Source organism: Balaenoptera ricei, chromosome 2 (assembly GCF_028023285.1).
Source record: "Balaenoptera ricei isolate mBalRic1 chromosome 2, mBalRic1.hap2, whole genome shotgun sequence".
Classification (NCBI taxonomy): Eukaryota; Metazoa; Chordata; class Mammalia; order Artiodactyla; family Balaenopteridae; genus Balaenoptera; species Balaenoptera ricei.
In genome coordinates this window covers 37,067,865-37,094,626 of record NC_082640.1, presented here as the reverse complement: position 1 = coordinate 37,094,626, position 26,762 = coordinate 37,067,865, and the positions used below count along the sequence as shown (strand labels likewise).

The following is a 26,762-nucleotide window of genomic DNA, read 5'->3' as shown; positions in this document are numbered from 1 at the left end:
CTTTCTGGCCAGCCTCTGGAGCAGCCTCCTCACAGCGGGCTCTTCCCACTCCACGGCGAGGGGGCTGCTCCTCAGAGGGGCAGGCATGTCTGGGAGACTGCCTGGATTTTCAGGAGTTTCTTTAATGGCTATTCAGAGAAGGGCCCTGGTTTGCAAAGGCCCTTTCACACACAGCAGGAAGGGTGTCAATTGACATGTTGGCAACATCTGGCTATGATTAAAATGCATACCCTCCCTTCTCTGCCAAATGCATCCATCCTCTGATCTAGCAATTCGGCTTCCAAGATTTATCTGTCAGATATCTTTGGCCTTGGGCATAAAGAAACATGTCAATATATGTCTTTAAGTGAAAAAAGCAGGGTGAAGAAAAGTGTGCGTGTAATGCTATCGTTTCGTAAAAGGCAGTAGTTTTATTTCTGTGTATGGATAGAATATCTTTTGGAGGAGCCACAGAACCCAGGCAATACGGTGTTCTCTGGAGAGCAGGGCTGGGGAGCTGGGTAGGAGGGACTTAATCTTTTCTACACCCTTCCCATATCTTTGGAATGTTGTGCCACGTGTATGTGTTACATTAAACAAAAACATAAGAAACAAATCAAACCTAAACCAGAATTTAGGGCTGGGGTGAGCCTGGCCTGGGTGGTGATTCTGTGAGTCCTTGGGCTGCGTTTATCATGTTTGGGGGGCTCATGTCTCGGGCTCACATCGTTTCCCCTTTCAGGTGAACCATCTGAAAAGACCAGTCAGCGGAGCAGGGGATGCTCCAGACACCAGCAATGGCGCGACTGTCTCTTCCACCAAAAGGCACAAGTCCCTTTTCCAGTGTGCGAAATGTAGCTTTGCCACAGACTCAGGGCTCGAGTTTCAGAGCCACATACCTCAGCACCAGAAGGACAGCTCCACAGCCCAGTGTCTCCTCTGTGGCTTGTGCTACACCTCTGCCAGCTCCCTCAGCCGCCACCTCTTCATCGTCCATAAGGTGAGAGACCAGGAGGAGGAAGAGGCAGAGGCGGCAGAGCCAGAGGAGGGCTCTGGGGAGGAGGTGCCCGTGGAGACCAGGGAGAACGGACTGGAAGAATGTGCCGAGGAGCCTCTGTTGGGTGACGCAGAGGCCAGGAGGTCACTGGGCCTGGCCCCTGACGAGGATGGTGCCCAAGATGCTCAGAGTCAACCACAGGCCTCTCAGGACCGGGACAGCCACACACCGTCCCCGCAGGTGTGACTGGAAGCTTTGCAGTGTGCAGTCGGGGTGGTGCCGTGGTGTCCTCCACCTGCCGTGCGGACAGTGGGAAAGAGAAGGCTCCGCCCCGGTGTGAGTGTGGCTGGCTGGGCCCTGGAGCAGTGTCTGCCCTGAGCTTCTGGGAGCTGGGTGTCCCCGGCCCCAGGAGATGGCAGGGTCGCCCAGGACCCTCACAGCTCTGAATTTGCTTCTGTTATTTATGGCTTTGTGCTGCTTCTTGGTACCCCAACTTTTGTCTGCGTCCTTCCAGCCCCAGGCTGCTTAAGTGGCCCAACCCCGATGCTGTCACCTCAGCTCGAAACCCCTCGGCGGCTGTGCTCTTCTGGGAGGCTCCCCGCTCGCTGCCTTCAGCCAGGGGCCTCCTGACAGCAGCTCTCTTTCTTGCCACTGGAGCCTGGGAAGGGGGATGAGGGTGCTGGCGCAGTCCCTCTCAGAGAGCTCGCCCAGCCTGGCTTGCAGAGGGCCCTTGGTCACCATGCCCTTCCTTTCTGTCTTCTCTGATTCGTTCCCCCAAAAAGAGTCCTGGAGAATTAATTGTCACACTGGCCCATCCTGTCTGTGTGGGGGGGAGAAACTTCTGCAGCACACCTCTGTCTGGCACCCGGGAGAGCAGGAAACGCAGCCAAGGCAGGCAGGCACCGAGAGGCAGACCCCCTTCAGAAGGGGCTGTGCGTCCTTGTTCTGCTGCTGTTCTGCCTTTCCTGACAAGCGGGGTTTGGGGCACAGAGACATTGGGATATTTGTACTCTTGCTCCTGTGCCATTAGAGAGGCTGCTGCCCCAGGCAGGCCAGCCCCTCGTCCTCTCGGCTGCACCCGTGTTGCTCAGACTATATTTCAAATAAAAAAATCTTCTTACCATGCAGGTAGGCTCTTGTATTCCTCTTCCAGTGAGCCTGGCCCTACCCTAGTCCACCTCAGACTTCCCTCATTGTCCCATCTCTGAGGGAGAACAGTTGTTTCCTGCTGCCCAAGGACCGTCCTCTCTAGACCTTGGAGCTGTGGTGTGGAAACCAGGAGCTCAGTACTTCTGAAGGGGTGAGGGGAGGGCCTTATGCTGGTCGAGAGTCACCTCCAAGTTCTCCCCTGAGCTAGCAGCCTTGGTTTTTAGGGCCTATTGAAATTTTCCTGGGCACCTCCATCTTTCCTACAAACGGTTTTTCAAACTAAGAGAACCCTTTACTGGTTGGGAGGAGGGGGAGGGATAGAAGGGAGGAATTCTGTACTTTTCTTGCACCGTTCAGGAGGCCTTGATATCACCCCTGCCACAGGGAACTCGGGTGTGGCAGCACTGGGATTAGACATGGGAGGCTGGGCTGTCTTTTCACTGATGGCAGAGTTAGGACCTGACCGAGCGCAAGGAGCCGGCTGTGTGGAGGTGTCCTCTGACCTCTGCTCCGAGTAGCTGCTGCAGCCCTGTGTGGGTGGGATGTGGGACTGGGCCCGGCAGGATCTAGTGCAGCAAAGGGAAGTGGGTGCTGACTGCATTCTTAGAGGCGATCCTTCAAGGAAGACATTGAATATCGATGATAAATTATTAAGTCAGGTAAATATGCCTGACCTTTTCACAATTGAAAAAAAAATGTCTTCCTCTATCAAATGCCAGATTTTTAGTGGAAATGCTAATGGCATTGGGAAAGGTTAGTGCTTGTTTCAGTTTCAGAGAAACAGTGCTTTTTAATGATTGCCATACCTGGCAAGGCCACCATGTCCCTGCTTCCCAAGCAGGCAGCGAGGGCAAACCGGGCCTGATTCCGGCTGCATGCAGAGCCAGAGCTGGCCCCAACTCAGCTGTCATCCCTTCCTAATTCCAGTTGCAGGGTGCCCACCCTGCACCCGGGGCCATTCGCAGGAACAGATTATAGAGGAGGCTGATGGAAGCGTTTGAAATGGATGGCGGAACCACTTCCTGCTCAGAGATAGTATAGCTGGAGCTGGGGGAGAGGAGGTGGTGAAATCACAGGTTTGACCTGTCCTGACGTCAGATCTATCTCCTTCCTGGGAATGGCATGGAGTGGAAAGAATGTCGAGCCACTCACCAAGAAACCTGGGTCACAGCCTGGGTTCTGCCCTCAACCAGCTCTTAACAAACCCTCTTAACTTCACCAGCCCCTCCCCTTCAAGATAGACCTAGTATTTCCCATCCAACTCGATTCACAGGCTTTTGTGAGGTGATAAGTATGGAAGCATTTTCTAGTTTATGAAACACTATCAATGTAGTATGGAAGCATTTTCTAGTTTATGAAACACTATCAATGTCAGGGATTATTGACTTGACTATGAAACACTATCAATGTCAGGGTGGAGTGTACCTTGCCGGCTATTCAGACTTGGATGCTGATGGTCAGTTATGACTGGTCTGGGACATCTCTCCACTGTTTAGTAAGAGTGGTGATTAACAGCACTTTAAGTCCTGCTCGTGGGCCCAGCATCTTTCTAAAAACACTTTCCAGTGATTCTCACTTTGTCCTCACAGTGATCTCACAGTTATCCTCCATTTTACAGAGAAGAAAACAGAGGCTCAGAGAGGTTAAATAAGTTGCTGGGTGACCTTGTAAGTCAAGCCCATCTGGTTCTAAAGTCCATGATGTCAACTGCTGTGTTGCCTTAGTGACCCGGCTACTTTGGCTGGCTGCCAGCTTATCAACAGTTTGCAGCCATCCAGACATCTGCTTTCCTACCTCCCCTGCAGTTGGGGTGCCCCACTGAGCACCAGGTTCTCTTTGGAGTCAGTCTGTGTGCCTTTTCACCCCAAGGAGGGCCCTGTGAATCACATTTGCTTGTGGCTTTCGGAAGCACATGCAGTGTCTCTGTGACCTTTCATTCTCATTGGGATTTATCTTGCCATTTGAAGATCATCATTTTGGTGAGGCTATTCCAGAAAAAGTGGCCCAGCCCTCCCAGGGAACATGGTTCCCTCACGGTCCAATATCTTCTGATTTTTTTTTTTTTAAAGATGTTTTAAAAGAGTTGTGATATCATTTGTTATCAGAAAATGCTTGCTGTAACAAGCACTTATCTGCTGGAGTGAATGCTCTACTGATCAAGTTAAACAGATAAGATCCCCACCCTTGTAGAAACTACAATTTAATACACTCTAAGGCTTGACAAATGACTAGTATTTATTTTCCAACTCCTTTATCTCTGTAAAATGATATGCCGAATTACTATAAGCTAATTGGTGTAGAAAGAGCTCTTCCCTTAACTTATGTAAACAGTCTGGCTTTTGAAAACAGCTGTGGTTCAGCAAGTTCAACACACTTTGCCTTCCCCGAGACTGCAGAAAAACCCCTCTGCCTGCCCTGGTCATCACTGTGTATTCAGTTCTGGGCACACTTTCTTTTACTTGTTTTTAAATTTTTTTTTCATTTTTTGAAAAAATTAATACACATACATGGTAAGACATCCAAACAATGCAAAAAGAGAATACAATGAAAAGTAAGCTTCCCAATGGAGGTCAGCCTTCAGTTCCACATCCCCCTCTCCAGAATTAATCACTGTTTCTATATCTTATGTATCCTTCCTGAGCAATTCTATGCATTTACAAGTTTTTAAATATGTATATTTATATATCTATTTTTAATACAAATGGTAGCATTCTATACACACAGTGTTCTGAAGCTTGCTTTTTTTTTCCACTTATATAATGGAGATTGTTCTAAATTCATCCAGTGGGTGAGTCTAATACATTAAAAGCTCCTAGCACAGTTCCTTGTATACACTAGTGGTTCAAAGAATGTTTGAATGACTGAATTAATGCATGCATGCGTGACTGAAAGAATCTGATTCAACCGGTAGCTACAAAGTTCTCTCAGGGTGTGATCTGAGACAGAATCTTCTGGATTCTGGAACATTTCTCCCTGTCTTTTCCAGGGGATTCAGGCTGTTGTCCAAAGCCTGACCTTTTCCACCAACAATTGCCACAGCAGTCTTAGAAACTGGGAGCCTTCGGTCCCTCTGGAGGAAAGAGCAGACTAAGACTCAAGTCCCAGTATGAGTTTGTTTTTTTGTTTTAGGTCTCTATTTAAAATGCTTTTTTCTTGGGGAATTCCCTGGTGGTCCAGTGGTTAGGGCTCCACGCTTCCACTACAGGGGTCTTGGGTTTGATCCCTGGTTGGGGAACTAAGATCCTGCAAGCCGCGCGGTACGGCTGAAAAAAAGAAAACAACACCTTTTTCTTATTGGAAAATGATATAGCATTATTAGAGAAATAAAAAACATGCATATTTATAATCCCATCTTTGCAGTTGTTTTCATTTTTGCATATCATTTTCCAGTCCTTGTTCTGTTCACAGCTGAGTTTATGGTATAATTATGATAATAACAGTGGTTAACATCAAACATTTCTATATCACAGACATTATTCTCACATTCCTTCTCCTGTTTAGTCTCATAACAATCCTATGAGGTAAATATCAATACTACTATTATTCTTTTGGAGGTTCAGAGTGGTTGACCCTAAGGTCATGGAACTAGTAAGGGGCAGATCTGAGATTACTCAGGTGTGACTAGCACTGCACTGCCTCTGATTTTGTACCCTACTTTTTTCTACTTAACATTATGTCTGGACATTTTCCCTGTTTCTACATAGCCTTGAGAATAAACTCACTGGCAGTGTAATAGAATGAAGAAATCCAGTGACTAGAAATCAAGAGCCCTAGGTTCCAGTCTGGATTCTGTAACTAAGTCATTTGATCTCTCTTGGCCTCAGTTCTTGCATCTGTCAAATTGGGGGCGGGGGGAGTTTTAAGTTCCTGGGGATCTAGAATTGAGCCTGGCTAGATTTTATCTTCTTGATCCTGTATATATTTATGTAAAAACAGAGGGGACTTTCCTAAAGGCAAGATCTCTTATTGAATTTCTTCCTTTGTTTAATTGTTTTATTTATTTATTGACTTTTGGCCTAGATATATACAAAAATGGAAGACCCCCCCCACTGGCCCCCTCCCCCAAGGCAATATCACTTTTATTTGCATTTATTTATATTTCAATTTGCATCAGATTTCTGCTTTTTCAATTAGAATTCTAGTTCTTTTATGAGTAACTACTTCTTTTGGCTTTTGTCAAGCCTTTCCAAGTTTGAACTGTTTACTTTGTAATTCCAAAGCATCTTCAGATTCTTCTGTTTCCCAGGTATCTATTCATTAGAGACCTAGGTCCAGATGAATTCTTGAACTAGTTCATTGTGTCATGTATTGGCCTTTTAACATGCTCTTATTTTTTATAATATTTACTATTATTTGCAAATTGAAATTGAGCTTTTAGTACATGAATACTGAAAACTCAACAAATGTGTAATTGATTGTATGGAAAATGTGTCAAAAGGATACGATAAAGCCATTTAAGTCAATTCTAACTGGGAAGAGCATCCACCATAGTGAGTGCTCATGTGACAGTGGGTCAGTAGCACCATCTCGTTTCATGGGTGGGCATGGTATTATTTATAGATAGATAGATATAGATAGACTAAAGTCTACTAGATATTACTTCTAAAACTTAATCCCATAGTCTTTGCTTCTATTTTCTGTGAAAACGGAGAAAGTTGATTATATCTTTGATGCTTGAAGTAAGTGATTTAGCTGCTCTTTGATATTTTAAACTAGGATGCTCCACTGTTTCCAGGCCTCCCTTTTCAGTTATAGCCCAGGGCACACTGTATACAATTCCTATTTTCCTCTGGGGTTTTCTAGTCCTTAGACCAAGTTGCTTGAAATTTTGCCCTAAGACCCGTTGTGCATATAGACAAGGTTGCATATTTTTGGTATCTGAGGAGGAAGGTGAGTTCTGCTTTCTAAGAAGCTCTTTGCCTGAGAAGGAGGTGTTGCATTTCTACCCTCGGCTGGATCTGAGGAGGGTTTTGAATATGATTTTTAAATGGGGAAAAGGAGAACATGAGGTGACGGGAGTGGGGAGGTGATGGTAAGGAAAGGCACAGAAAGTTGTGAAGGAGCAGGCAGGAGAGTTAGAACAGGTAGAGAGTTTAGAACCTGGAAATAACACTTGACTTTTAGGATGGGTGATGATGGTGGTGGTGGGGTTAGAAAGTAGGAGTAGCTGATTAGGAGGAAGTGTGGCAGGTGCTAGCAAAAATGGAAGCAGTGGCTTGGTTTGTCAATGGCATCCCTTGGGTTGAGCAGTAATTGCAGCAACTATTGCCAGGAGGTATTAGCATGTTTTAAAGAATGAGAAGATGTAGCTGTTGTGGAAAAGGAGGGCTGGCTGAGATACAGAAGGACCCTTAAAAAAAGACTTGAAAGGAAGGAAAAGGACCAGTTCACTCTGCAAGAAGACCCGGAGAGGCCTGGGCTGGGAGGGTGTCTTTCTAAGAATGTGGAGTTTGTGTCCTGGGCCTGACCATCTAATTGCTGCCCCTGACCACAGAGTCACCCTCTCATGTAATGATAACTTTATTCTGGAAAGGACCTACATTTGAGGCAGAAATTCCTGGCCCCTCTAATCGGATGTTGAATCAGAATAGGTGGACTGGGGAGGGCACCTGGCTAGGGCAGCTCTACACTTGAGTCCCAAATTCCCTGTCCAATCAAACCAGAATCAAGAGTGGCTTCTTGTTGCCAGTAATCCTTTAATTGGTGTCCACTTACCCCAGCACAGCTGTGGCCACATCTCCAATCCCTGGAGTGCCAGAGTGGCCAGCTCATCCCAGAGCAGCAGGACCTAGAGTCTCCACCCTCCAGGATTAGGGACTCAGCTGCCTTGAGCTGGGAGCTGTGGGAGCTCTCGGAGGGTGGTCAGACAAACAGTCTAGAGCACTGCAGATTGGCTGGCAGGAAGGGCAGCTTGCAGCAGAAGGGCAGAAGTTTCCTACAGGAGGGCAGGGCCAGCAGAAATCTAGGGCTTCGTTGAGCTCAGGGCTGAGACCTTTAAAATGAGTGGAATCAAGAGAAGGAAAAATAGAGCAAACTGGGGGGATGGACATGTGTTTGATTAACTTACTATGCTACTAATGACTTGCACTGAGAAGGGCCATAGGTCTGGGAAGCTTTGATAACCGGTGTGGAAGCTGATGATGCTTCATAAGGAAGGTGTCGCTGACCTCTGACCTCAATTCCTGTGCCATAGCTTGTGGAAAAGGGTACTTCAGCCTGAGTCCACATAGGTGCCAGAAAAGCAAAATAAGATCTTGAAAGTCTACTGACCAGAGTGAGGTTGATGATAGTTGTACTTTCCCTTGAAGAGCTCACCTGTGAAGTGTGACATTCATGGCACAGTAGCTTAAGGTGGACATTGGCAAAGTGGACATGTTCAGAGGGGACCATCCAGCTTGGTGCGGGACCCTCAGTGCCATTTCACTCAAGGCGCTATTGAAGAAACTTGAGGTTTCATCAAGAAATGTTTCGTGGTCACTTTTTTCATACCTTTGCAGGACTATTATATCAAAAAGGAGTTGAGATTTCCTCTGTGTGGCCTCAGAAGGCAGAACAGAATTAGACTCCATAAAAGGAAGATCCTCCTAAAAATAAAATGGGCCACCTGGAGGAGTAGCATATTTCTAATCCCTGGAGATGTCCATACACAGGCTGGGGGGACCCCCAACAGAAGTGTCCTAGAGAGTGCTGAGGCTTCACAGTGGCAGGACAAGGCTAGAGGTGGAGGCCAAGTTCTCTTCCTGCCAACCCTGAGTGGTCTCTGCCCCCATTTCCTCCCCTCCTCACAGCTGGGGCCACATGTGCTTCCACTCAGACTTCTTCCTACCCCCGGCCAGGGACCTCTTCTGACCCCTAGGAGCTCCATGGTGACACTCAGGCACTGGCATCTGGCTACTCTTGTTGGGCAGGCCTGGCTCTGACGTCTGCTTCAGCTCTGGTCGTGGGGACGCTCCTGCTTTGTTCAGGAGGCCAAAGTTTGCACTTTATCACCCAATTCTGGTAACCCATTACTGCTTGAAAGCATGACTGGTTTCCTTTGGTCTCTTTTGAGAAGTAAAGGTAGTAAAGAGAAGTGAAAGATAAGGTAAATATTTCAGGGAAAACAAACATTTGATCATCCTCACAGGTTGTGAGGAAGGAGGCCGGGCAGGGGAGGACAGGAAGAGCTGATAGAGCAGAAGTTTGAGCGCCTTGGGAGGAACAGTATACGTTTTGAAGCAGAGGTTAGTGCAACTCAGGAATGATATAGATAGCCTGTCCTCCTTCAAAGTGGAAGTTCTCACCAATGGTCTCACTTTTCCCTGTATTTGGAAGGAACCGTTGACCACTGCAAGCGGGGAAGGCGAGGGGAGGTTGGAATCTTGTTTGGAACAGTTGCTATAGGGAAAGGAAAAGGTCAGATTGGGGAAACGTAAGGGGATTGCCAAGCTGCCTGAGATCGGACTCTGGTTGGAAACCAGAAATGTTGGCCAGCCTCAGAGCGAGAAGCCCACAGCCAGACTCCAGGTTAGGAACCAGCAAGGCAAACTTAGTAGAAGGTCAAGGGGCAAGTGAAATGAGATCCCTGAGGAAAGTACAGTTGTAGTTGAAGTTACTGTCCACTCTACACTGTGTCTGTGTGTAGATGGGGATGCGATGGGCATCATAAAGAAGTCAGGAAGGAACTCATGAGCGGAGAAGTTATGGGGGAGTTGGAGTCTGGAGTTGCCCTAAAGCTGAAGGCAGGCTTGGTACATGGAAGGATAACAGGATGGCATTTTAGAGGTGGAGAAATTCCTCTGACGAGGTTCAAGTGGTGGACATTTGATTGGGTTGCTAAAGGGAGGGGGGGTGAAGGTCTCTGAGAGGATGAAGTCAATGGACCTGCTGTCAGGTTGTTGGCTGAGTTATTAGAGAGGCAGGGGACCAGAGCCTGCTGCACGGCGGCACTCAATGTGAGGCGGCCTGAATTCAGTAAGTTCAGGTAGAAGATGATGAGAAATGTGGAATGGTGTCCTGATAGCTAATAAATATGAGGTAACGTATGCCCTTGGCCAATGCTTCAAAGGAGGGTGGATTGTTCCCTTGGAATTTTGTTAGTATTAGAAGAGAGAGAGCTGAGTAGGAAGGGCAGGGATGGGACAAATTCAAAATAAAAGTCATGTTCAAACTCATCCAGACCTTGATGAGAGGAGCTAATGTAGTTGAGTCGCAATGTCCTGGGAGACCCTGTCGTAGTCTGAGAGTAGCTTCCCTTGTTACACTGAGCTAAGGATGTTAATTAACAGTAGCCTGAGATTTTCTTACCACGGGCACCCAGTTTACTCTGGGGCCCCAGGAAGTTCAGAACAATCGGGAGAGGGCATCCTGGCACCAGTAGCAACTTCCTACAACGCTTCATCAGTACTTCTATTTAATAGCAAACACTGACTGCCTTGTATTATGGTTATTTCCAAACACAGAACCACAGCACGCACTCCTCTGTGCTCTCATGTGCAAACCTCTATTAGAGGATTGATGGCGATTCTGTTTTAATTTTCTGTCTTTCTTTCAGGCTTGAGAGGTTCTCAAGGGTAGAGACTATAACATTCATTTCTGCACCCTCAGTACCGCCATAATGCCTGGAGTGTAGTAGTCAGCAGTGAGACTTAATAAATACTTGCTGAATCAACAGCTATGACCTTCAGGATCATAAAGGATCATGACCTCACTCCTGTTAACAAAGGAGAAAGATAAAGCTCAGGGATGGTGAGCCACTTGCCCAAGGTCACACAGCCACTCAGTGGAAGAGCAGGATTACAACCTGAGTCTCTGGACTTCTAGCCTAGTTCTTGTTAAACAACACTTTACATATCCTCTCTCTCCTGCTAGGCAGTAAATCCAGGAAAGAGACTGTGCCTTTTCCATCTCTTCATCCTTGAACGCCTTGACACTCCTTACTCAGCTGTGCCTGTATCATCATGAAAGTCTGCTTGTTAAATTGGCATATAGCAAGAAGCTGGGAAGGATAGATTATACAATGGATGACAGGAGCAGAATTCAAAAAGAGTCAGATAAGAAGGAAAGGGAACGTGAGATGAAGAACATGAGATTTAACTTTAAAAAAAAAAAAGGTGAAAGTTTGCACTTAGGATAAAAAAAGACTTTACAAGCAGGAGTGGGAAAGACTTAGAGGAACAGTGGTTCATGTTGAAAATTTACAGGCTCAGGATCAGTGAAATAATTTGGCTGCCAGAAAAGTTGTTGCTGGGACTTCCCTGGTGGTGCAGTGGATTAGAATCCGCCTGCCAATGCAGGGGACACGGGATAGATCCCTGGTCCGGGAAGATCCCACATGCTGCGGAGCAACTAAGCCCGTGCACCACAACTACTGAGCCTGCGCCCTAGAGCCCGTGAGCTGCAACTACTGAGCCTGCAAGCTGCAACTACTGAGCCCACATGCCACAACTACTGAAGCCTGCGCATCTAGAGCCTGTGCTCCACAACAAGAGAAGCCACCGTAATGAGAAGGCGGCGCACCACAACGAAGAGTAGCCCCTGCTCGCCACAACTAGAGAAAGCCCACACACAGCAATGAAGACCCAAGGCAGCCAAAGGAGAAAAAGAAAAGTTGTTGCTAATTGTGTGGAGCCCAGACCCAGAGAGGTGCTAATTCAATCGTGGGCTACTCTGGTTTGACCTCGGTGGGGGTATGTGTGTAACATTTTCAAAAGGAAATTGATAAATTGGAGAGTCACTGGGGTAACTAGCAGCACCATATCCACTGTCATGAGAAATGGCCTAAAAGGGAATTCTAGGTTCTTCATTGTACTAGGCAAGGCCTTCAGGATCTGGCCTCTGCCTAATTCACTTCTCTCTCTGTTTGCTCAAATCCTTTACACTTGAGTGACATGAATGCCAAGCTGCTTCACACCTCCATATCTTTGTGCATACTATTCCCTCATCTGGAATATTCTGTCCACCTGCCCCCACCCACAAGAGTCTATTTGTGGGCGCCTACGCAATTATCAAAACCCTTCTTCAGCTTTAGTTTCTTCCTTGTAAACTGTCCTAACCAAATCCCCAGACACAACTAACCACTCTTTCTTCTATACTTTATGCTCCCCTATGCATGGCTTTATAATTGTACATTTCACCTTGCATTGTAGTTTGCTTATATTCCTGTCTCCCCTATGAGACCATAAGATTCTTGAAGGCACAGATCCTGTGACCCTTGCCTCTAGCACATGTGCTGTAGCCTGATACATGGGTAATCACTTTAAAAAATGAACCAAAACTCCAAGCAGGCTTTCAGATATGTGCAGGACTGTCCTGTAGACAACTGAAGAGATTTTTTTTTTTTTAAAGGAGGGAAATTCTGACACTTTCTTTTTTATTTATTTATTTATTTATTTATTTATTTATTTATTTATTTATGGCTGTGCTGGGTCTTCGTTTCTGTGCGAGGGCATTCTCTAGTTGTGGCAAGCGGGGGCCACTCTTCATCGCGGTGCGTGGGCCTCTCACTATCGCGGCCTCTCGTTGCGGAGCACAGGCTCCAGACGCGCAGGCTCAGTAATTGTGGCTCACGGGCGTAGTTGCTCTGCGGCATGTGGGATCTTCCCAGACCAGGGCGCGAACCCGTGTCCCCTGCATTGGCAGGTGGATTCTCAACCACTGCACCACCAGGGAAGCCCTGAAGAGATTTTAATATGCCCACCTCCAGAGAGCCAAGAACAAGGATGAATGGGGGCATGTGGTCAAATGTGGCAAATTCGGGCTCATTAGAAGACAAGGCTTTAGTATTGGTTAGGACTCTTAGATTCCACTAATAGAAGCCTAACTTGAATCAGCTTGAGCAAAGGGAGAACCTTTTGGGTATGGATTCCAGGAAATGGTTGAACTGCCAAACTGCAGGAAGGCCATGGACAAAGGTGGATCACAGGAACACTTGCAACAAGGCACCTGAAAGCCATCAGGACACTGTACCCCTTGCCTTTGCTTCTCTCTGTGTCAGCTTCCTTCTTCCTCACTGCAGATGGGCCTCCTCCACACAGCAAGAAACATGGCTGCTAAAAGCTGGGACCTTGCAGCTCACAGCTTTCCACCACAGAGGGACAGGTTTTCTTTCCCAATTCCAGGTGAAAACATTTTGGTGAAGAATCTTGATTGACACAGCTTGGGTCTGATGCTTGCTTCTGTGGTCAGGGAGATGGGTACCATGAATAGATTGGCTTGAGTCAGAAGGGAGGGTGCGGGGAGTGGGGGGAAGGGAACATGTAGGATCAAGGCAGTTGCCATTGGAACCACACAGTGAAAGTGAAGGAAGAGCCATTTCCAAAAGGAGTGGGGATGTGAGTGTATCTTCTAGAACAGAGAGGTTGTACTCCTTTGCTCCAACTTTCTTTCTTTCTTTCTTTCTTTCTGGCTGCGTTGGGTCTTTGTTGCTGTGGGTGGGCTTTCTCTAGCTGCGGCGAGCAGGGGCTACTCTTTGTTGTAGTACACAGGCTTCTCATTGCGGTGGCTTCTCTTGTGGAGCACGGGCTCTAGGTGTGTGGGCTTCAGTAGTTGTGGCACTCGGGATCAGTATTTGTGGCTCATAGGCTCTAGGGCGCAGGCTCAGTAGTTGTGGCGCAGGGGCTTAGTTGCTCTGCGGCACGTGGGATCTTCCCGGACCAGGGCTTGAACCCGTGTCCCCTGCATTGGCAGGCGGATTCTTAACCACTGCACCACCAGGGAAGCCCTCCAACTTTCTAATAATTATAACCATCCAGCTCCAGGTACTTTCTGGATGCTCTCAAGGATGTAGGAGACGAAAGAATGGGTAAACAGACTGTGGTCATTCCCAATATTTACAACCAGGTTTACACAGTGCTTAGAATTTTGCTCTCAGAAATTGTTGAATGACTGTTTTTCTGGGCATTAGGACTCAGCCCATTTCCCCCTCGGGTGCTGGGAAATCGAGACTGAACAGGGTGGAGAAGGGGGTTCAATTATTCTAGAGGTGTTTACTGAACCCTTAATCTACTAGATAATGGAGAGGAACATTCTGAGGAGTACTGGCCTCCTCGGGAACTGAGGTCACTTATGCAGGTATGTGGGTTTGGGTTTGTCTAAGTGCTGGATCAACAGCCACTGGCAAGGCCAGGGTCAGTCAGGGCTGCTGCCAGCAAGAGGGGCGGGTCCCTGGCTCCCTGGTCTCCCACTGGATCCAGGCCCGCAGGTTCCGAGCAGCTTTTCCGCCCCCTCGCCCCCGGCTTCTTTGGCCTTCCAGGGCTTTGGGTCGCACACCCCACGCAGCTCCTTGGGTACTTCTGCACCTTCCCCTTGGCAAAGGCCGAAGGGCCCGAGCTTCCACACCTGCGAAACGGGGCGCGAGCAGGGAAGGAAGGTTGGCAGGAAGCCTGGGTCCTAGGGACCTGGTGAGGGGCATATGCTTGGTCTCCTTTCAAGAACCGCACCCCCCTTTCCCCTCTAGCTCCGGGAGGCCTCCCCGGGCGGCTGGCCCCGACGCCAGGGCGGCTGCGGGCGCGGAGGGGGCGCTCCACACACGTCGGGCGGTGGGCTGAGGGAAGGAATCGGCGGACCCTCAGGCAGGGCCTGGCGGGGCTGGCGAGGCCCCCGCGGCCCGGCGCCCCCCGGCGCCTCGGAGGCCGCGCTGGCCGGGCCGGGGGAGGGACAGCAGCAGGTGACGACGGCCGGGCCCGCGGCTATAAATAGGGGCGCGCGTCTGCCGCGGGCGGGAGCTGCGGCCGGCGGCGCGGGCCTGGCGGGCGGGGGCCTGGAGAAAGGGCAGGGGCCGGCTGCGGGCGCGGGCCGACAGCAGCATGGGGTCGCGGAGGGACCCCGGCCGCGGCTGGGGCTCGGGCGGACGGTCCGGGGCGGGGGGCGACGGCGAGGACGACGGGCCCATGTGGATCCCCAGCCCCGCCAGCCGCAGCTACCTGCTCAGCGTGCGGCCTGAGACCAGGTGAGTCGCGCCCTGGGGGCCTGGCTGGGCCGGGGCGGCGCGTCGGGAGGACGGAGGCCTTCGGATGGGCCCCTGGCGCGCCGGCCCGAGGCCTGGGGACATGGTCAGGCCGGACCGGCCCTCACGGCCCCTCACGGCCCCTCACGGCTCCCCTGACCTCTCATGGCCCGTAGGCCTCTAGCCTCCGGCAATGCGAGGCTCTGGGGACGAGGAAGGCCCTACTTTGGGGTGATTCACAGGGGCCTGAAGGCTCTCCTTATCTCCCCTACCTCACCCTCGCCCCTCTCTCAGCTACTCCCGGGCCTCAGATTCCACAGCTCGAGATAAGGAAAGCCAGAGAGGCTGACATTCCTGCCGGCTGGAAGGGAGGGGGAGAACATTCTCGGGGGTGGGCAGGGGAGAGGGGTAGGTGGGGGGCGCTAGGGACACTGCCCTGAAGGGGGCTGCTTAGCTCCGGATTCAGCGGAAACAATAAACTCTGCAAAGAAGGGTCTTCCTCTGGGCCCAGGACTTTGGTCTTCCCCGGGATCTTGGTGGGGGCTGGTGAGGTGAAGGGGTGGCTCGAGGTGCTGGTCGGCCCTGCCTGAAGATTCAGAGCTTGTGGCTCTGAGGAAGCCAATTGCCCTGCCCAGTCTGGGGGAATGGGATGCCAAGGGAAGGGGCCGAAATGATGAGCCATTTACTCCCCTTCCAAGAATTAAAGAGGTGTGGATGCTTTGTTTTAGGAGCTAGGCTACCCACCCGTGTAAAGACTTGCAGACAATAGAGGGGCATTTTGGCACTCAAAGGCACACAGACACACAGGGACACGTGCATTAACATGGAGACGGACACTTCCTGTCCCCTCTGGGCAGCTTAGTTTCCCTCCAACTCTGGAGTCTATTCCAAAGAGAATTGTGATGGCTGGCTATTGGGTTAGTGGTTGTGTCCCAGCCCCAGAACTTGTCTTACCGTAGGTTACACAGAAAACAGCCAGTCCTCTGAGAAGCTGTCTGGAGACTTCTTGTCCTCCGTTCTTAAAACAGCACAAAAACAGACATCAAGGACATTCAAGAAAAGTCCCAGGCACTTCCTCGTGGATTGGCTGAGTTCTGTTGACCTTGGAGTTGGAAAAGTTCAAATGTAACTGGAACCGGTTTCTGCATAAAACTCGTCAAATGGTGTCACATGTCTGGGGCAGGGCTGAGGGCTGGTGTTAGTGACTGAGTCAGACTCGACAAGGTCCCTGGCTGCCAGGAAAGAATGCCCCTTCCTCCTAGCCACTCGCTCTATGGAAAAACTGGAATGACATTTGTATATTTACTCCAGTCCATGGTGAAGCTGACTGCCTTCCAGGAGCCTCACGCTTGTCTCATACTTGTCACAGTGATTTGTCTGGGCTTTGCCTCCTGTGTCTGGCCTTTGTCAATACCAGTGGAACAAGGAGAAGCGGGAAGCAGGGCCCTTCTCAGAGACAACATTGGGGTGGCTTGAAAGCCAGGCAGAATTGGGAGGGCAGGGGATCTGGGCTGTTAGGAAAAAGGCTGGAGAGTGGACACATGTCCACACTCCAGCTGCCACCTGAAAAGTTGTATGGTAGATACAATTGCACTTGTGATGAGCGCAAAGCAGTGTGTCAGCCTGAGAACTGCAAGTGGGTTAGAAATGTCTGGCTTAAGTCCCTTTGGACCTAAGTGAGAATGTTCTTAAATGGAGACTCTTTTCATCAAGTGTTTGGAGGGGCAGGGCTGGGGCAGTGGGAGAGAGGGTTTTCTAGCCCAGGACTGTGGGCTCTGGTTTTGCCTCTGCCAGCTGGCCATAGACTCCCGCCCCGCCCCCAGTCCTGAGGGACAAAGAAGACTAGGTTTCTCTTACCTCTGGAAAAACCTCTGGCCAAAGAGGGGAGACTGTGAAAGTGAATGGGGCTGTGTTGGGTACTTGGGGCAGAGGCAGTTCACAGCTGTCTATCAAGGCCTGATTCCTGTGTTAGAGCAGGCAACCATATAGTCTTCCGTCTCTCAGAGCAACCTGACTGCCTGTGGGGGTGGGAAGAGGGCCCAAGAGATGGAGGAGAAAGAGGGTCCCTTGAGGACTTTGCCAGCTAACCCTGGCTCCAGCCTAGATGAGCCCTGACTATCCAAGAATTCTGATCGAGAGGCAGGTTCTGTCCCACTCACGCTTGGCTTCGGTGTTTTCAGGTCTACCTTGATACACACCTATCACGGAGCTTGTGAGTCATCATTCTCATGGGACCTTGGGAGGGTGGGCTGCCCCTGGGAGCCGATGGACAGCTGTGCTGTGAGCCAGGCCACCAGAAGCCTTGGCCCAGGTCTAGAACCTGTCTTCCTGTGCATACCTTTCCTTCCTCCAACCCTGGAGGGATTTCCAGTCCATAGTCAGCTCAAGGATATTTCCAGTACCCCTGGGGTCAGAGGTCCAACATGCAAGTAATCCCCCCAAACTGTAGGCCCTCCCTCCTAGGGCAACCAGCCTCTAGGACCTCACCCCTATAGGAAGGTGGGGCCTGGGTAAGCTAGCGTAGGTTAAGGAACCACAGTCGGGTGGATGCAGTTATAACTAACTTGCTTCCAAGGGACACTTAGAAGTTCCAGAAATCTCTGACCCCTCATTTCTTGGACGCTCTGGTCCAGGTGGGCTCGGAGGAGCAGCTTTGTGACACCTCTTCTATTCTGCTTGGGTCAGGCAGGTTGTCTAGAGCTTTCAGGGAAACTGAGGCATCAGGCCAGGACTTTCTGAGGGCCTTTTATGTCCCAGAATATATGAAAGCCAGGAAGAATGGGAGGCCCCAGCTTCCAGGGCCAGTCCTGGTGCCCCGCGCTGCCACCCCCTCTCCCCCCAGGCCTACTTTTCTCCTTTATGAAGAGACCTTTCCTTCCTGGGCCCTGAATTTCCATTCTATATAATGAAGGTATCATTAAGAACTCTTTTAGGCCTTTCTACCCCAACATTTGATGCCTCTAATTCTGACCCACTCACAGTCAGTAAATGGGGAGTTCCCTTCCTGGGTGAGAGCCCTGAACCTACCTCTGGCCCAGTCAGCAGCACACAGGCACCTTCTGAAGACAAGGTGCCTCCACGGCCCAGGACTCCTCCTGACATGGCTAATTATGTAAGGGTGAGGCCTAGAGAAAGCAGGATGATGGGGCCAGGGAGCAGAGCATCACAACCAGCCCTAGAGAGAGCCAAGGAGGGGGCACTATCACAGTTCAGGTCCTTGCCCACTTGCAGGTGGAACCTATCATTTTCTGTCTGAATTAGAGAGCTGATTCTCTCCCTCTCCTTCCTAGGGAAGAAATCCAGACCCAACAAAGGAGAAATCTCTCCATTCTGAGGAGAAAGGCAAAGGAAGTTCATGGTCAGGAAAGGATGGAGTTGGCCAGTGCCTTGAAACCATGGGAGGTGTGCCCTCTTGGCCTCCAGAGGATTTTTAAAGCTGTGAGCAAAGGCAGCTGCATTCTGGAGCAGCAGCTCCCTCTGGGGGGCAGGACCCTTCGAGGCTGAAAGATATACTTCCCTTCTCTCCCTCCCTCCCCTTCCCTCTTTCTCGCTCTTTCTTCCATAAAACAGAGGTTGAAGACCCACTGTATGCCTGGCACTGTGCCAAGAGCTACAGAAGCTACAAGAGCTAGGTTTGAAGGCTGGGTAGGCAGCATTTAGATGAGCAGAAGGAAAGAGGGAGGGCTTTCCAAGTAGAGAGGACAGAAGTGAAGTCTCAGAGACCAGGAATGGACCTGTCCATGCCAGTTAGGCAACAGGTCTGGTTACAGTGGAACCTGAGTATTGGGAAGTAGAGAACTGTGTGTGATGGGGTGTGAGTAGGTGAGGGAGGGCCTTAAGTGCCCAGTCAAGGAGTTGAGACTCAATAAAATACACAGTGGGGGGATTGTAGCTTTTTTTTTTTTTTTCAGAGAGGTGGTGTGATGAGGGGTGAAGGAGAAGGGGATTGTGTGCTCATCCAGTATGGAGCCACGAGGGTCTAGATCAGAACACAGCAGCAGGAATAGAAAAGGAGAAAGAAGGGCCTAGAATTATTGACTAACTGGACTTGGGAGGGAGAAGGAGGAGTCCAAAATGGCAGATTTACAGCTTCGGGAGAGTGCTGGTAGTATCCACAAACCCAGGAGCACTGGAGTGGAAACCATGTTTTGGGGTAGAGGATGAGTTTGGTTTTTTTGGTTATAAAGATAGAGGCTGTCAGTGGTTAGAGGTGCAGACAGAGTTCCATTGAGCAGACTGGACTGCTGATAACGAAGGGAGAGCTATTCTCATGGTGGGGACAGACTGAAGGCAGTGAGTGTGGTTGGGTGGCCCCTGAGATCTCCCAGAGAGCAGTGGGAGATCGTGGCCCTAGACTCCACTGGAGATATTTGTGTTAGGAAAAGTGGAGGCAGAGGCAAAAGTTGACTCATATCAAGTGGGCTGCATCTCCACTAAGGGGCAGCTCTGTGTGAGTCCTCACCCCCCAGTGGCCTACACAGCCCCTAGCTGGTGTCCGCTTTCAGCTGCCCCGGGGCAGGAGGGATGATCAGGGCCTCTAAGTGTAAAGGGCCTTGTGCTGGTCTGACCGAACTGGGTGCCTCCTAGCTCCTGAATTAACTGCTTTGTTCTGTTCTTCACTCTCCCAGCTGGTTTGCCTTGCGTGGTCAACCGTACTTTAACATATTAATGGGTGTTCTCCAAGCCACCTGTCTCCTTCCCAGCCTGTGAAGGGATTTCCAGGAACCGGGGCTCTTCTCCCCAAAAAGGCCGAGGGTTGAAGCAGGAGCTGCCCCCAAGCTGGCGTGCTGCGGAGTGGGGAACCGTGCCAGGAAGCCATAAGTGATTCAAGGACCTGGGACACACCTTTCTCAAAGCTCAGCCCCTGGGGGCCTCCTTCCTGCCTAACCATTTCCCTGGACTCTGTTGCCTTTAACGAGCTCTTGGTTTCAGATACATTTGTGTCGGGTGGTAAGGCCACTTGCTAACTGGAGCAGGCCAACTAAGACAGCTGGTCCCTTTTAATAGAAAAGCCCTTGGGCCCCAGATGGTGGCCGATTAATACTTTGCCGACTGTTGTTGATTTCTCCTCCTCCTCTCCTTGCTTTTTTGGCCTAATGATTCCATTTGCTGTTTTTGCTTAGCTTATCAAGCAACCGGTTGTCTCACCCCAGCTCTGGAAGGTAAACGCACCATTGCATTACATTTCTCTGACTGCTTTTTTTCTTGGGTCTGGGCATTGAGGGGCCTCTGGGTGACTGCTTTTGCACTAACCAGGCTGCATGGGGTGAGGGGAAGGTGGAGGGTGGTTGGGGAGGGTGTGAGAGGGCACTCATGTGAGCATGGGTCTCACAGGGGCTAGAGTTGATGCCTGCATGGACCATCTGAAAGGGGTGCCGGGACCCAGAAATAGTCAAGTGTCCCTGAGATGCCTGCAACTGTATCTCTGTGCCCCTGGGAGAGGCACCATGGGACCAGAACAGAGAACCACCAGTCATGTGCCCCATTTCTCCCCCATCCTAGGCTTTCATGGTTTTTGTAACCACATATCTAGGTTTGAAACCTTATTGTTTATCTTCTAACTATGGCTGCTTCCTTAAAAAAAATTTTTTTTTTCTCAGTCCCTTAAGTTCTCCTTCTGTCATCTCTTTCTCCCAATTTCCCTTTCCTTTGGCTCCTCTCCACCTCTGCAGGCTGTGAACCCTGTAAGGTCAGGGAATACCATGTTAGTGTATTCCTGCATTAACTTGTTCTCTGAATCTGTTTCAGAGACAGATCGGGGCCTGAGCAGGCCCACGGTCCGGGTTTGCCTGTTGAATGACTGTCCTCTTGCCTCCTTAGCTGGGGACAGCTCTCCACCCCTGGGTGAACTGACAATTATGATCAAAATGGGAACGTTTCCTGGCTACTTCCAACCACTTGGGCCTCATCCCCGACTCTGGTAGATTTGGGGAGAGTTGGCTGCAGTTTCTTTACACAGAGAAAGATTTCTGCATAGCTAACTGGTTTCTGAATAGCTAATAATTAGTGTCTACCATGTATGTTTCCTGTGATAGGCAAGAATACTGAGAGAACTTTGTTCTGGGTGGCTCACTGTCTGAAGGGGTAGAAGAGAGGGTATCACAACTAATTCAAAGCAGAGTGTGGTAAGTGCTAAAAGAGAGAGGGTCTTGGAAGTCTATTTAAAGCAAGGTAAATAACCAAACCTAAGGGCAGGGTTAGGTTCCTTTGAACATGTTGAAAACCAGTGATGATTCTGGTGTTCTATAGAGACACATGATTAGGCTGTGATATCCTCATGAAGTCACAGAATTGGAAGGACCTGGAGGTGTCAGGGTGGGACCAGACCATTTTCAGATGCATGGACTTCCTGGCTTTCCAAGGGACAGGAAGCAGCAGACTCAGAGTCCATCCCATGTCTGAGTGGTTTGGAAAATGAGAACAGAAAGTGGGTGACATTCAGTAGAATATGATAGTATATGCAGTGACTCTCCCTGTCCCCCCAAATGTACCCCCGATCCACTCTCCTAGAGGGCATTCTTCTAACTATACTTTTCAGCAGTTAATATGGTTAATAATATAGTTAGGACCTAGTCTGGAAAGTTTGAGAAGATAAGCATTCTTTCTTATTCAAAAAAAGTAATGAAATAACATAACTACCTGTTGTTGAATATCTAGTGTGAGCACTTGTCTCTGCAGATTTTCTTAAAGCATAATTTTCCTGTTTTCTCACTTACCCAGTAGCTTATTTTCTTAGATTTGCCCAAGCAGCTTCATCCCTAAGAGCCTAAGCTGAATATGAGATCCAGGCTCATGTTCATGAGTAGGGTAGGATTCAAATTATGTAGGGAGGACATAATTAGGTATGTTTTGAATTAGTTGCAAAATCATAGAAGTCTGATTACTTTTGGCATGGCAGTTTCCTTTAGAAACTGTTGGTTGGGATTTGGTATTCCCCAAAGTCAGAAATTGCTGCTAGTATGTGAGCAGCAAGAAGCGTTTTCAGATGTAATTCCCGAGTGTCAGGGAGTTGATAGTCTAGGTCCTGAAGGACCCTCTATTTTGAATGGATTAAAAGGGAAAGGAAAGGACAGTTAAGTTCTTACAACAGTAAGTTGTAAGAAGACAGTTCTTACAACCGTCTAATAAGTTACTTAGATTCCAGGTGAGAGTGTGGCAGGGAGTGTTATGGCAGCCTTAACTGCAGTCCCAACTCAAGCGTTCAGGCACGTGAGAAGTTGGGATCCCCTTTCTGGGTAGTCTTTGTTGGGGAGGACTCCTGTCAACTGCTCAAAGGCCCAGGCATCTGCATTCCTGTATAGAAACCATGGCTGGACCCCCTCAGTCCAGAAGTCTTACTTGATTCCAGATACTCTTCCTGGGATGTGACCTTTCTCCTCAAACTCGAGTCCAGAATGATAACCACAGAAATGATAAATTGAATGTGGAGCCCTCCCCACAAAGTAGGGTTTAGCTCCTATTTGCTTGTGTTCCCACAGACTCTTACCTGCTCCTGGTGGAGAGATTACAGGCAGACACACACTGCCCGCGGGCGACCACCCCCTCCTCTGAGGCTCAGAGAAAGGCAGCTCTGAATGATTTGTCTTCCCCCCCAACACAGTTCCTCCTGCTCCTCTTCACGTTACCCCTTACAGTCCTCCCTGCTGCTCACAAGAGGGTGTGTGAGTTGGGAGGGGGAGGAGGGCTGGGCACGGCTTGTGCACCACACAACCTGGCTATGTGGTTACACGTCACGCCTAGGGATGCATTGTGTCTCTGCTGGCCCATGAAAGGGTCTCGCATGGTGGTTTGCTCGTGTGTGCAGGCAGGAGAGGACTGTAAATGCTGAGCAGTGCTGGTGAGTCTGTGCTGGACTCAGTGAGCCCACAAATGCCCCTGAGTCCTGGAAGATGGACTATCACGAGGGAACTAAAAGCCCTGGCTTTTGCAGTGGTGGATCTGTTTGTGATATGGCGGTCTTGCTGGTTGGTCCTGGAGCTGCCAGCCATGTATTCACTTGAGCATGTGGATCTAAGGGGGGAGCAAGGGAGCCCTAACTGGCTTTCCACTGGAAGTCCATAGCCCTCTTTAGGGTGAGAATTCATTTGAGTCTTTCTTTTCTTGTACTCCTAGGAGCTAGAGGCCACCGTTGTGTCTAGACCCCTGGCATTGGCCAGCTTATTCTTTGTCTACTATAGGTCTATGCTCACAAACGCAGGGGCTTTTCTTCTGAGCCTAAGCTTTAGGAGAGGCCCCTGAGCTCCTAGGACCTATGTATACATGGGGTTGGCTCGCTTTTCCCTCTGTGGCATGAATGGAGGCTCTGCTGTGCTGGGGTCTCCATCTCTGAGGCTGGGCCTATCCATGTGTGTGTCTCCCCCATGCACGAGCTTCCCTGGAGATGAAAGGTGGAGTGTGAAGCAAGACTTCCCAATAAGGATGGAATGGGGATGCCAAGACTGGTGGTCTGGCATGCTCAGGACTCTGGTCCATGGTCAGATGCTGCCTACTGTAATGGGTCTGGGTCAGGATCCCATTCAGCCCCTTGGTAACTTCCCTGCTCCCAACCTGGCCAAGAGGCCTAGGCTCTCTTGAGGAAAGACTTGCCCAGGTGCTGGAGCCATGGCCACGAGATGACGGATGGACATGGTAAGATTTAAGCTGCCTTGGGCAACACCGGGGTGTGGCATAACGCGGTGGAGGTGGGAGAAAGGCTGCTCTGAATAGTTCTTTGCCTTTCCTAGGAGCACCTTCTGCTCCATCATTGCTCAGCTAACAGAGGAGACCCAGCCGCTATTTGAGACCACGCTCAAGTCCCGGGCTGTGTCCGAGGACAGCGACGTTAGATTCACCTGCATCGTCACAGGTAATGAGGCCATCTGTATGATCCATGCCGGGGCTGCTGCACAGGTCAGGGTCTAAGGGGGCTGTGGGGACAGGCATGGAGAGGGGTTGGCTGTGTGCACAAAACTGTGCCAGTTGACATTTGTCTTCTTAGCTTTCTCTCCAGTTTCATCTCCCTGTGTGGGCTGGGGTCCCTTTCTCCTCCCATTCTGGAGCCACATATACACCCTGCTCTTCTTCAAAACCTGTCTTCTGTAAAGGTTCCTCACCCTCAGGCATACATACATGACTGCTGAATCTTATTCCAAGGAAAGAAGCTCTCCAGTCGAAAGAGGTTTTCAAGGCTACTCCTCAAATATCCCCATTTTACAGTTGAGTAGTTTGAAACTTGGGAGTCTCAAGCCTGAGAGACAATAATGTATAGTGATTCTGACTGCAGACCCTGGAGACAGACTGCCTGGCTTGGAATGCTGGCTTGTCCCCTTTCCAATTATGTGATGCCGAGCACCTCACCTGCAAAGTGGGGATGATAATAGTATGAATACATGAAAAGCATTTGGAATAATACCTGGCATACAGTAAGTACCATGTAAGTGTTAGAAGTGAAGACTATCATGTGTGCATTTCACTGAACTCCGTGGTGGAATTTGAAGCAACAGTTTGGCAGACTAGGAAGCAGAGAGATACTCCTTGGAAGGGGAGAATAAAGGGGTGAGGGTACTGGGAAGCTGGCCCTGGGCATTGTATCCCTCCCCCAGATGTCCCAGCAGTGGCTCCATTGCACTAACCCCACCTGCTTCAGGGCCTGCAGGACTCGTCAATGGGTGCCTACCTCTCCCAGCTCTGCAGCCACCAGGTCAAGATTCCCTCCAAGAGCCCATTTTTTTCAGTAAATCAAGGGCGTTGGTGGTTTCCAGCTATGACATGCCCTGATTCTGGGGGACCTGTCTGCCCCAGCCAGCTAAACATCTTCTCTGGGACTGGGTTCCCCTGGGCAGTTTTCACCTTGCCCAGAACCCTCTGTGCTAAAAGCTGAGAACTCTTCCGAGGGACGCAGAGATGCGACTGCATCCCTTAACTTTGTACAGCATAACACCTTTTGCTACGTTTATCTGTTTCCATTGTTGTCAAATTCTTACAAAACCCTGTGAAGTCAGTGCTATTATTAGTCAAATTTTACAAAGGAGGAAACTAGAATCGGTTAGGTGACTTGCCAAAGCCCACAAACCTGGTGAAGAGGAGCAGCTGCTTTTGCTCTCTGCAGCATCTGATGCAGCTTGCTTATGCCTGCATCTGCTATGTTACTGTGCTTCTCTGCTTCCCCTCACTTATCTCCTTTATTTATTTATTTATTTATTTATTTATTTATTTATTTATTTATTGGGTCTTCATTGCTGCACACGGGCTTTTTCTAGTTGCGGTAAGCCGGGGATACTCTTGGTTGTGGTGTGCGGGCTTCTCGTTGTGGTGGCTTCTCTTGTTGTGGAGCATGGGCTCTAGGCACGTGAGCTTCAGTAGTTGTGTCACACGGGCTCAGTAGCTGTGGCTCGCGGGCTCTAGAACGCAGGCTCAGTAGTTGTGGCGCACGGGTTTAGTTGCTCCGTGGCATGTGGGATCTTCCCAGACCAGGGCTCGAACCTGTGCCCCCTGCATTGGCGGGTGGATTCTTAACCACTGCGCCACCAGGGAAGTCCCTCTAATAGCCTTTTAAAATAACTTTCCACAAGATCAATGCCATCAGTACCCTGTCATTTACTTTCCTTAGAGACATCCCTATTCTTCTATGTGAACTGGTGGCCTTTTAGGCCTAATACACAGCTGTTATACTGGGTCTTCCCTTTGCCTTTCTTCTGGGTTTGATTCAGTTTCCTGGATCTCATGTCTTCCTTTTTCTTGGCTTACTCTCTGGCTTTATTGAGCTACATCCTCCAGTGGCTTCATCAGGTCCCAAAGATAGTACAATAGCAGGAGGCATTATGATGACAAGATCTCAACCTATGTCTCCTTTGAGTCATTCTGCTCCAGTATGACTTAGTTGTTCTCTGCGTCTGGTACACAGTCATCATCCTAGGATCTCCCTTCATCATCATCCTGTGGATTTCCTTTACCCCTCCTGTAATGGATTTCTTGTTTATTTGTATTCCACATTTGTCTCTTTCTTGATTTACATCCTTGTTTTGGTAGCTTCCTAGGAGGAGTACATGGTAAGTAAATGTTAGACAACTTGTGTCTGAAAATGTCTTTTTTTCCTGCTTTACTCTTGATGGAGAGTTTGACTAGGTATAGAATTCTAAGTTGAAAATAATTTTCCTTCAGAATTTTGAAAACATTACTACACTGCCTGCTTCCAAAGTTTCTGTTCAGAGTAGGAAGACAGTTTGATTCCTGATTCTGTGCATGAGACCAGTTTTCTCCCTGGAAGCTTTTAAGAGTGTTTTGATATTTCATAATGATGTATCTTGTTACGGGTGTCTTCATCCAGGGGCATGCTTGGACGCTTTCAGTCTGGAAACTGATGGCCTTTAGTTCTGAGAAATTTGAGATTATTTTGATGTTGATTTCTTTCCCCTGTTTTATCTGCTCTTTCTTTCTGGAACTCCTGTTATGTGCATATCTGCTCCCCTGGACTCATTCTCTTATTTTCTTATCTTTTCTTCCCTTTCATCTATTTGTCTTTTTGTTCTTTCTGAGATTCCTTCAGTGTTATATTTCAACTTTTCTATTGGGTTTTTAATTTATAAGAGCTCTTTTTTAATCCTTTTCTAAAACATCCTGTTCTTTTCATGAATGTAATATTTTCTTTTAACTCTCTGAGACTAGTAATGATAGTTTTCTAAACGTTTCCTGCATGGTTTGTGTTTCTTCCAGTTTGCTTTTTTTCTCTGTAAT

General features: G+C 49.2%; 2 protein-coding genes across 9 annotated transcripts in view; both read left to right on the top strand.

The window, feature by feature from the left end:
- The window catches only part of ZNF592 (zinc finger protein 592), a 57,883-nt gene extending 53,039 nt beyond the window's left edge, over nucleotides 1-4,844 (top strand). For all 6 annotated transcript variants that reach the window (XM_059912392.1, XM_059912387.1, XM_059912390.1 and 3 more), the window contains one exon: nucleotides 722-4,844. In XM_059912392.1, the coding sequence (XP_059768375.1) occupies nucleotides 722-1,222 (501 nt within the window). In that variant the 3' untranslated portion in view covers nucleotides 1,223-4,844. The remainder of the gene's footprint in view (nucleotides 1-721) is intronic.
- A 10,009-nt stretch (nucleotides 4,845-14,853) lies between these two features.
- Nucleotides 14,854-26,762, top strand: part of ALPK3 (alpha kinase 3) — a 47,439-nt gene continuing 35,530 nt past the window's right edge. Inside the window, exons 1-3 of one of the 3 annotated variants that reach the window (XM_059912379.1) lie at nucleotides 14,854-15,053; nucleotides 20,174-20,212; nucleotides 23,774-23,895. In XM_059912379.1, coding sequence (XP_059768362.1) covers nucleotides 14,911-15,053; nucleotides 20,174-20,212; nucleotides 23,774-23,895 — 304 coding nt within the window. In that variant the 5' untranslated portion in view covers nucleotides 14,854-14,910. Of the gene's footprint in view, nucleotides 15,054-20,173; nucleotides 20,213-22,547; nucleotides 22,708-23,606; nucleotides 23,679-23,773; nucleotides 23,896-26,762 lie in introns of those variants that run through there. The other 2 variants (XM_059912380.1, XM_059912381.1) reach the window with 2 other exon arrangements.